This window comes from Phocoena sinus, chromosome 13 (assembly GCF_008692025.1).
Source record: "Phocoena sinus isolate mPhoSin1 chromosome 13, mPhoSin1.pri, whole genome shotgun sequence".
In the NCBI taxonomy this organism is placed as follows: domain Eukaryota; kingdom Metazoa; phylum Chordata; class Mammalia; order Artiodactyla; family Phocoenidae; genus Phocoena; species Phocoena sinus.
Genome location: NC_045775.1, coordinates 58,682,005 through 58,691,692, shown reverse-complemented (window position 1 = coordinate 58,691,692; position 9,688 = coordinate 58,682,005). Strand labels below are relative to the sequence as shown.

The following is a 9,688-nucleotide window of genomic DNA, read 5'->3' as shown; positions in this document are numbered from 1 at the left end:
ATATCTGAACAACTGCTCTCAATCTTAGAATATGTTGGCAGTTGTATTCGAAATTTAAATATCCAATGTCTTTACATTTCAATAGAATTGTAAATTTTCCTTTACTACTTTAAAAATCCTCATAAGGTTATGGGAATTCTACGCAATGGAGTTGGGCAATTATTATAATTAATGGTTGTAAATGGGCTATGTGACAACATGAAAAACCCTCAAGACGGGGCTTCCCTAGTGGCGCAGTGGTTGGGAGTCCGCCTGCCGATGCAGGGGACGCGGGTTCGTGCCCCGGTCCGGGAAGATCCCGCATGCCTTGGAGCGGCTGGGCCAGTGAGCCGTGGCCGCTGAGCCTGCGCGTCCGGAGCCTGTGCAACGGGAGAGGCCACAACAGTGAGAGGCCCGCGTACCGCAAAAAAAAAAGTCAGAGGCATTGAGATGTTGTTATAGACACTTTCCTATTCTATTTTTAAATCAACCAGAAAGTAGACATTTGTGATGGGGAAACTGGTCTAAATATTTAACCCCATCATTACTCTAACACCGAGCACAGGGAAGCCAGGGAAATCACAGTTGCACATCCTAGCCCTGAGAATGTACAGAACCAGAACTCCGCGAGGTGGGATGCCCGTGTCTCCCCCGACCTCTGAAACCAGCGCGCCCGGGTTATAAGTACTACCACTTACTCGGCTGTCTTGTGGCAGTTACACGCACATGCCTGCCATTCAGAGTTTTGGAGTGTGCGTTGACATCTGTGTGTGTGTATGAAGATAAACGGGTGCTTGTTTCGATGCAGGGCGTGATACAAGGACCCTGCTGGTATGCTGTTGGGAACCTCCGGTAAAGCCTGTAGGATGGGTTATGGCCCTTGGACTCACTCACTTGTGGACCTGTTCAGGGTGTAATCTATTTTCAGTCTACGATTGTCTGTTTAATGTAGGAGCAGAAGCTTTCACTGAAACAGAGCATTGAATCAAATTCACATCTATTAAACAAATTAACAATTTTGTGGAGGTTTTTTTCTTTTCCCCCAAAATACAGCTCTTTCTCTGGTAGTACAAAAAAAATTGCTGTAGGGTTTCCCTGGTGGCGCAGTGGTTGAGAGTCCGCCTGCCAATGCAGGGGACACGGGTTCATGCCCCGGTCTGGGAAGATCCCACATGCCGTGGAGCGGCTGGGCCCGTGAGCCATGGCCACTGGGCCTGCACGTCCGGAGCCTGTGCTCTGCGACGGGAGAGGCCACAACAGTGAGAGGCCCGTGTACTGAAAAAAAAAAAAAAAATTGCTGTAAAAATTTGCATTTTAGGAGGGGAAGAATCAGAGGATGACTATAAAGCTTAGGGAGCCTAGAGGAAAAATGGAAAGGGGAGCTATTGTAGTTATCCTATTGGGGTAAACAGAGGATAATTTAACTCAGAAACTAAGAGAATATTCCAGTGCACCAAATATATAGACGCAGCCCTCTGAACTCAGCACCAGGGCGTGCACTGAACAGGTCAGAGAGACCCCAGTCCCAATGCCTCAGCGGGAAAAGTACCCCCTGGAGTTGCCCACAGAATCACCCTGCTACTGCCACTAATTAGGGCTGAAAAGTGAGATGACCTTGATTTGTCTTCCCCTACACCAGACACACAATCAATTCCACCATTGTTTTTCAGATCAAGGCATTTAGCATTTTTCACCTTTGTTTGCCAAGCTTTTACTGGAACCGTTTGATGGTCAATTTGATTTAACCATAAAGATGGATTCGGCAGAGATTGTGGTCGTTTTAATAACTTATCAGACAGGTGAAGGTTCTGAGCTCCACACCCAGCTGCAAACTGTTGCCTGCCTTGGACTGACCATGGACTCCCTGGAGACGGGCTGGGCTGCCGCTTAGTTAATCTGGCTAAACCGCCTGTGCCCCAGACTAGGGGAACCCTGGTTAAAAGGTCTGATTGTTTTCTCGTTTCATAAGAGTCAGACTGCCTGGATTCAAATCCTGGCTCTATCACTTTGTAGCTTTGTGACCTCTGGCAACTTATTGAATCTTAGCGACCCATATATGCCATGGGGATAATAACTGGGTTATTATAGGAGGCACATTCGGTGATATATGCAAAGCACTTAGTACAATGCCTGTTCGTAGGAAAGCACCTAATAAATTTTAGTTGCTGTGATAATGAAGCACTTGCCCTATTTTTCAAAAGCCATTTTAGCCAGATCGAATCTGTACCAAAAAGGCTATTGCTCATGAAATTTATACTTTCCTGTTTCTAATAATGTCAACTTGTAAAGATTTATATAAGTTCATTTATATCTGTTAGCTTAACTTGGAAATGTTGGAGATTTGGTCTTTCTTCAGAAATGTTTATGTGAAGATGAAAGCCCCATCACTCGCATTAATACATATCACCATTGACGTGTATTGTGTTGAATCAATGTCTATTATATGCATGTGTGAAACTGAACCACGTAAAAGCAGAAATTAGGCGTTCCTGCCAAAAGGAAGTGAATTGAAAGGAGGAGAAGCAGAGCCGTTGCAAGGAGAAAATTGTCCTATCTCTCAGCCAGTGTCAGAATGTGGAAATGTTTACAAAATGCTCATTAAAAGAAAAAAGGATTGCAAGATAGAAACAAAATCTGGTGCACAAGTTTACACTAGGGAGATAAGAAAGGCTAGGCCCCTATGGGGGATTTTGTTATCCAATTACTGCAACCTGATTTTGGGGGGTGAGAGGAAGAGTGGTAGGGGGAGGGAGAGAGGGGAAGTTTCCAAACTTGTCTCCAGTGACACGAGACATTTACGCTCCGCAAGATAAAACTGCCACTTAGAGCCCAGGAGCGCTAAACCTTCCTGGGTTGGCCTGGGGGCTGGAGCAGAGTCATGGGTTCCCTGGCCCTGCAGCTGTGTGCTCTCTCCTGCCTGGTGGCTCACTCGGTTTCTGGCAGCCCCATCATGAGCCTGGAGCAGTCTCCTCTGGAAGAAGATATGCCCCTGTTTGATGATGTCTTCTCAGAGCAAGATGGTGTCGACTTTAACACACTGCTACAGAGCATGAAGAAAGAGTTTCTCAAGACATTGAACCTGTCGGACATCCCGATGGAGGATGCAGCCAAGGTTGACCCACCAGAGTACATGTTGGAACTCTACAACAAATTTGCAACAGATAGGACCTCCATGCCATCTGCCAACATCATTAGGAGTTTCAAGAATGAAGGTAAGTGGAGATTTTACTGACCAAATTTGGCTTCGAGTTTTTAGAAGCGGTGAGTAAATTTACAGTGCATGGAAATGATAAAGGTGAAAACATCTATATAGGGGTGTGTGTACACAGATACCCCAAAACAAGGCACATTTTGGTCTATACTGTTTTTATGGTCATTTTCCAAATACTATTGAAAGGTATTAAAGAATATCTTTTAATCCAATGCCGTAAAGTGTCTACCATTTTGACATTATAATTGGGTCTTTGCAAATTTTCAATTTGGACAGCAGGTAATAAAAAATATTAATGTTGGTCTACCACTGTACCTTTGTCTGTCATTTTCCAGATAGGGCTCAGTTCCGTTTAGCTTTTAATTGACTACAAAATTTGTCAGCTTCTACGTAGAATGAAAATGATGACAATAGGTAAAATACAGAAAGTTGTGATTTGCGTTTCGCTCAAACTTTGGGTGAGTTTCCATTTTGTGACCTTATTTAAGAAATGTTCAAACAGGATGGAAACATATTTTAGAGATTCTTCCTAAAGTGTTGTTTTGTTTGTTGTGACGTGTATATCCTTGAAGCACTGTTTATAGTTTCCAGGAAGTGCGCATGGTCCAATTAATGATCCAGCTTATTCTGTGTGTTTATGAAGAGCAATGTACAAGTTTTAAATACCAGCGGGAAAAGTGTGTGTTCTGCCCCCAGATCTTTATTCAGTACTAAATCTAATGACTTAGCAAGTTAATCCTTTATTTAATATGGTGCAAGTAATCAAGAAAATTTTTTTCTAATATCTATGGTAAAAGTTGTGGGTCCAAAGTAACTAATTCTTTCATATTTACCAATTATGCTTTTATAGTCATTAACCAGGTACAAAAGAGGGTTTGGATGGATGTTGGCCAAGTATTCTTGAAAGCAAAAAGGCGGTGACAATATTTAGCTCAAGATTTGGATTTTTCAAACAGGGTTGACTTAGTAGATGTGGATAATTAGCTTAATTTCTCTGAATCCGAATTTCCTCAACTGTAAATTGGAGACAATATACCTACGTAACACAATTGAGCAATTTCAAAGATGTTACAAGTAAGAAAGTACTACATTTGCTATGAAGTATTAAACAGATGTCAGTGGTTACTAATGAATTCCTTAAATTCTAGGCATTGGGGGAAATGTTGAATAGGTATTGCTCAGTCCTGGAGATACTATTTGCCTTTAAAATTTAGGTGACTGCCAAAATTTCAAATATTTAGTAACATATTGGAAATGTGACTTAGTAACATTTAGTAACATGATGGAAATGACAAGCTGAAATTACAAATTCTTTCTGTGGTCAGTCTGAATTGAAAATAAACATCCTCCTTCCCTGGGAAGCCTTCCTAATGTTTCTGAGTGCGGATCCCTGGGTGGCTGGCTCAGGGTGTGGGTGGGAAAGTATTCGCATCCCTGGGGAAAATAAGAGTTTCTCAGTTCTCACTTCTGTGGAGGATTTCGATGGTCCAGGTGAGGAAATGAGCTTCTTATTACTGAATATCAGTGAGGGTAGGAGCAAACCTCTCAGTAGACAACCTAGCTGCCCACACCTCTGCCAGTCCACTGGTGAAAATGCACAGCCCAAGGTCATGAATCCTGCACTGGGCTCGCCCTGTCGGCTGTTATTGTCTTTCTTTGATTCTCTACGTTTGCTCAGTGCAACTCCCTAGGAGACAAAGACCAACAAAACAAAACAAAACCTCCTCCAGATCTAACTAACAGGGGAAAACAAGTGCTGCTTCAAGGTGGAAAAAGCATGACTTTATTTCCTACCACTGCTTTGACCTCTTCTTGTCATCCTGGGGAGGTCAATTCTCTGCATTGAGGCTTGATTTCTTCCAGAATCAAATGAACAGAATACCAATACCAACATTATAGGGTTATTGTAAGAACTAAATAAAACAATTTGCAAAGCACCTGGCATGTGAAATTTGCTCAGCAAACACTAGCTCCCTTGCCTGAAGTGTAACATCTCCATTATTACTACATTTGTACATGCACAGTGAACTTATTTTTGTATCAGCTTTATTGAAGTATAATGGGCATAAACAATAAGTCTCACATATTTAAAGTGTATAATTTGATAGGGTTTGACATATGTAAACATCCATTGGAACCATCACCACCATCAAGATAGTGAACATATTCATACAACCAAAAATGTCCTTGTGCTCCTTGGTAAACCCTTCCTCCCACTACAGTGAGCTTTTAATGTGCATTTTTCTAAAGGATGGAACAACCAGTCTATTCCCCTACTTTTGGTCTTCTCATGTTTCCTGTCCAAGGGGAATCAAGTTTTCTCCATTCCTATAAGGGGCGGGGGACAACTACCGTATTACTTGATGTATTAAGGACACATGTCATGCCCATAAATCAATTCGGTCTGATGCCCAGAATCATCAGCTCATCAATATTTTTAAAGTGCTACCTCTGTTTAAAGCATCATGGTAGATTGGAGGCATAGAAGGGAGGTTAAGCTGTGGTACGTGCCATTAGGATGACAATCTAGTTGGGAAAAATCCATTCATATAGACAATTGAAAATCAAGGATGTAAATGGCAAGGTCAAAGGAGAGGTATAGAGGGTAAATACTCAAGTTGCCCAGAGAAGAGTGGGCTCCCATATAGGGAGGTGAAGAAGGGAGGGCCCCATAGGGAGGGGTCACAGCTAGATAGATGGAGATGAGGGGGTAGAGCTTTCCAAGGGTCAGAAGAACATATCCAAAGGTGCAGTATACAGTAAAGCAAAGGAGTGTTTTGGCAAGTAGTGAAGTTATCAGTCTACTTTATTTTTTATTTTATTTTATTTTTTTTGCGGTACGCGGGCCTCTCACTGTTGTGGCCTCTCCCATTGCAGAGCACAGGCTCCGGACGCGCAGGCTCAGCGGCCATGGCTCACGGGCCCAGCCACTGCACGGCATGTGGGATCTTCCCGGCCCGGGGCACGAACCCGCGTCCCCCGCATTGGCAGGCGGACTCTCAACTACTGCGCCACCAGGGAAGCCCCTATCAGTCTACTTTAAATAGGAGACTTTGTTTAATATTCCTACAAATATTAATTGATAAATTGCAATGTTCCATGCTGTAGGGGATGAATGGGAGCTATGACTGGATCAAGTGGTTAAGACCTAATTATAGCTAGCTTTGAGAGCCACGCTAGAGAGTTTAAATTCATTCCACTGACCTGTAATTCTCACTGGCAGTGATGAGATGATTTTAGGTGGTACCCAGAGGAAGCTGTGAATCAGGTGAAATCAGTATATGTTTTTATTAAAGTCGATTGAAAAAATCCACATAACTATCATCTCAAACCCCTCATTTCATGAATACTGTTGCTTAGGACAAGTCTAAAAGAGGAAGTTAGTATAAAAACAATAATATCAAGTTAAAGAAAAATATTTAAAAGTACAATCTGGAACAAGGACCTCACTGAAATCATGAATTGGATATACAATTGGGAAAAGGCTGCCAAAGATGATAGCGACCCCCTCAATTGGTGGTCCTCAGCATCTTTGGTGTCATGGAAATTTTTGATTGATGACAGATGTCTTCAGGGATTCCTTGTAGACAGGTATTACCTGGGACAGGTGTAGAGGAGATTTGGACGCCTATAAAATTCTTAGATAAGGAGTCAACATAATAATATTTGGAGGTGTGCTTCTAAGACTACAGGACCTTTACAATTTTATTTCATAAACGTTCTGAGTAATTCCTATGTGCTGCACTTCCATGCCAGGTGCTAAGAGTACAAAATTAAGGCAACCAATCTATCCCCAAGGTTCGTTTCCCCTCATTCTTCCTTTTGGAGGACCACAAACTCCAAATTCAAGTGCTGTGACCCCCTTAGTGTTATGCCTATCCTGTTGACCTTGTCAGGCTTTGTTGTCTAAAGCAGGGATCAGCAAACTTTTTCTGTAAAGGGCCAGGGAGATGGTAAATATTTTGGGTTTTGTGGGCCGTATGATCTTGGTGGAGACTTAATGGATTTAATTCTGCCATTGTAGTGCAAATAGCCACAAACACAATGCAGAAATGAATGGGTGAAGCTCTTTAGTAACCCTTTATTTCCAAAAACAGGTGGCAGGCCTGCTTTGGCCTGTGGGCTTGGTTTACCACCCCCTGGTCTACACGGATGTTTCTCAGGAAGACCCCGACTATGTGAGGGTCTCCATCCATTGCAAGTACAAATATGAAAAGCCATGACATCATCACTGAAAAGCTTCAAGTAAAAAACAACCACCACACGTGTCTCGTTTGATAGCTCCTCACTGGTTAGAAAAATTGGGGGCTTGCCTGGGCAATCTCCAAGGCCCCTCCCAGGTCTATAATTCTGTGACGGATAAGCTACGCAAACAAGGCTGGGTGCGTTTTCTTTCATTCATGAGGCAGCCATTTTCCAGTTTAGTCTTGGCAGCTTAACTCAGTCTAGCGTTCTACCCTTGACCTTCAGTATTCTCTCTTAGAGAATGCTAACGCTGTGTTTGTTTTCATTGATTTTCCCTCCTTCTCTCTGTATCAAGCCTCCTGAATGGACAGGCGCTCTTATTGAATAAATAAGCATCTGTTTTTCTCTGTAACATACTGCAAATGTGATTTCTTTTTTTTTTTTCAGATCTCTTTTCCCAACCAGCCAGTTTTAATGGGCTCCGAAAATACCCTCTCCTCTTCAATGTGTCCATCCCTCACCATGAAGAGGTCATCATGGCTGAACTCAGGTTGTACACCCTGGTGCAAAGAGATCGCATGATATATGAAGGAGTGGACCGGAAAATTACCATTTTCGAAGTACTAGAGAGCAAAGGGGACCGTGAGGGTGAAAGAAGCATGCTGGTCTTGGTGTCAGGGGAGATCTACGGAACCGACAGTGAGTGGGAGACTTTTGATGTCACCGATGCCATCAGGCATTGGCAAAAGTCAGGCTTATCCACCCACCAGCTGGAGGTTCACATTGAGAGCAAACATGAAATGGAGGATGTTGGCAGGGGACAACTGGAAATAGACACTAGTGCCCGGAATAAGCATGTCCCTTTGCTTGTCGTGTTTTCTGATGACCAAAGCAGTGAGAAGGAGAGGAAGGAGGAACTGAATGAAATGATTGCCCACGAGCAACTTCTGGAAATGGACAACCTGGGACTGGAAGGTTATTCCAGCGGACCCGGGGAAGAGGCTTTGCTGCAGATGAGGTCAAACATCATCTATGACTCCACTGCCCGCATCAGAAGGAACGCAAAAGGAAACTACTGCAAGAGGACCCCGCTCTACATCGACTTCAAGGAGATTGGCTGGGACTCTTGGATCATCGCCCCGCCTGGATACGAAGCCTACGAATGTCGTGGTGTTTGCAATTACCCCCTGGCAGAGCATCTCACCCCCACAAAGCATGCGATTATCCAGGCCTTGGTCCACCTCAAGAATTCCCAGAAGGCTTCCAAAGCCTGCTGTGTGCCCACCAAGCTGGAGCCCATCTCCATTCTCTATTTAGACAAAGGTGTCGTCACCTACAAGTTTAAATACGAGGGCATGGCCGTCTCTGAGTGTGGCTGTAGATAGGAGAGGAGTCCTGTGGCTTATTTAATAACTGTAAATGTGTATATTTTGTGTTCCTATTTAATGAGATTATTTAATAAGGGTGTACAGATCATAGAAGCTTGCTGCCTTAGGGAATTTGACAGGTCGGTTTTGTTGTAGGAAATGCATAATTTACTCCGCAGTCTAGTCCCTTCCAATCTATGTTTCTTTGGACTTGCCATTTCCTGGCAATGCCATCTTTAATAGTACGTGGCAAGCCCACACTACTTGCCCTTTAGGCCGATTCGAAAGCAACACCCCTAAGCAGAAAAACGCTGTCGAGAGAGGTAGATATTTGTGTATGTATATGTGTACATAGATAAACTTATAAAATCCTTTTGGTTCTATAGAGGCAGATTCTACTCACACACGTGCATAACCCAATCAAATGTGTATATGTTAAAAGACAGTGGGAGGTTCTTGGTCACCTCTTCTCTAGGTAGTATTTCCATCAGGATAATTTGCACCAGGAGTTTAACCATCCTAGGAAGTATTACATTTCCGAAATACTACTGGAAATGTAGGGGTAGCTTTTGTCAGTTGAGTTTCTGCTATTACTCAGAGCAGCAGGGCCTGGTAAAGGAGGCTGCATGTTTGAGGGGAGGGGTTATTTGATACAGAAACCAAGTGACTTCAAGGGGCAGTGGCCTTAAGGGACAACAGCAAAGAATGAGCCCACGGGGGACCAGTGTGCTCTAGAGGGCAGTGGCTGGTCGAGAAAGGAAAACAGAGGGAACTTCATCTGTTCCTAAGGCAACAGGAAGGCAAGGCCATGTGTGTTGGCCTTTATGGCTGCAGAGGGAAAGGAGGTGGGAGGGGCTCTTAGGGGAGGAGGGGCAAAGGATAGAGATGCTGTCCTAGGACGTGTTTGTAAAATTATAAGCAGTTCTAATTGGAGAGTTAAATATTT

At 43.4% G+C, this 9,688-nt stretch overlaps 1 protein-coding gene across 1 annotated transcript; it reads left to right on the top strand.

Moving 5' to 3' along the window:
• The first annotated feature begins 2,857 nt into the window (after window positions 1-2,857).
• Window positions 2,858-8,760, top strand: BMP10 (bone morphogenetic protein 10). Its single transcript, XM_032653554.1, has 2 exons — window positions 2,858-3,191; window positions 7,823-8,760. Exons 1-2 carry the CDS (start codon window positions 2,858-2,860, stop codon window positions 8,758-8,760), a joined length of 1,272 nt encoding a protein of 423 aa, XP_032509445.1.
• Window positions 8,761-9,688: the final 928 nt, after the last annotated feature.

What these genes read in the sequence shown, in the direction of transcription:
- BMP10 (XM_032653554.1), top strand. Translation starts at nt 2,858, where the DNA reads ATGGGTTCCCTGGCCCTGCAGCTGTGTGCTCTCTCCTGCCTGGTGGCT. An exon ending in TAGGAGTTTCAAGAATGAAG is followed by an intron (nt 3,192 to 7,822) that starts GTAAGTGGAGAT and finishes TTTTTTTTTCAG; the next exon opens with ATCTCTTTTCCCAACCAGCC.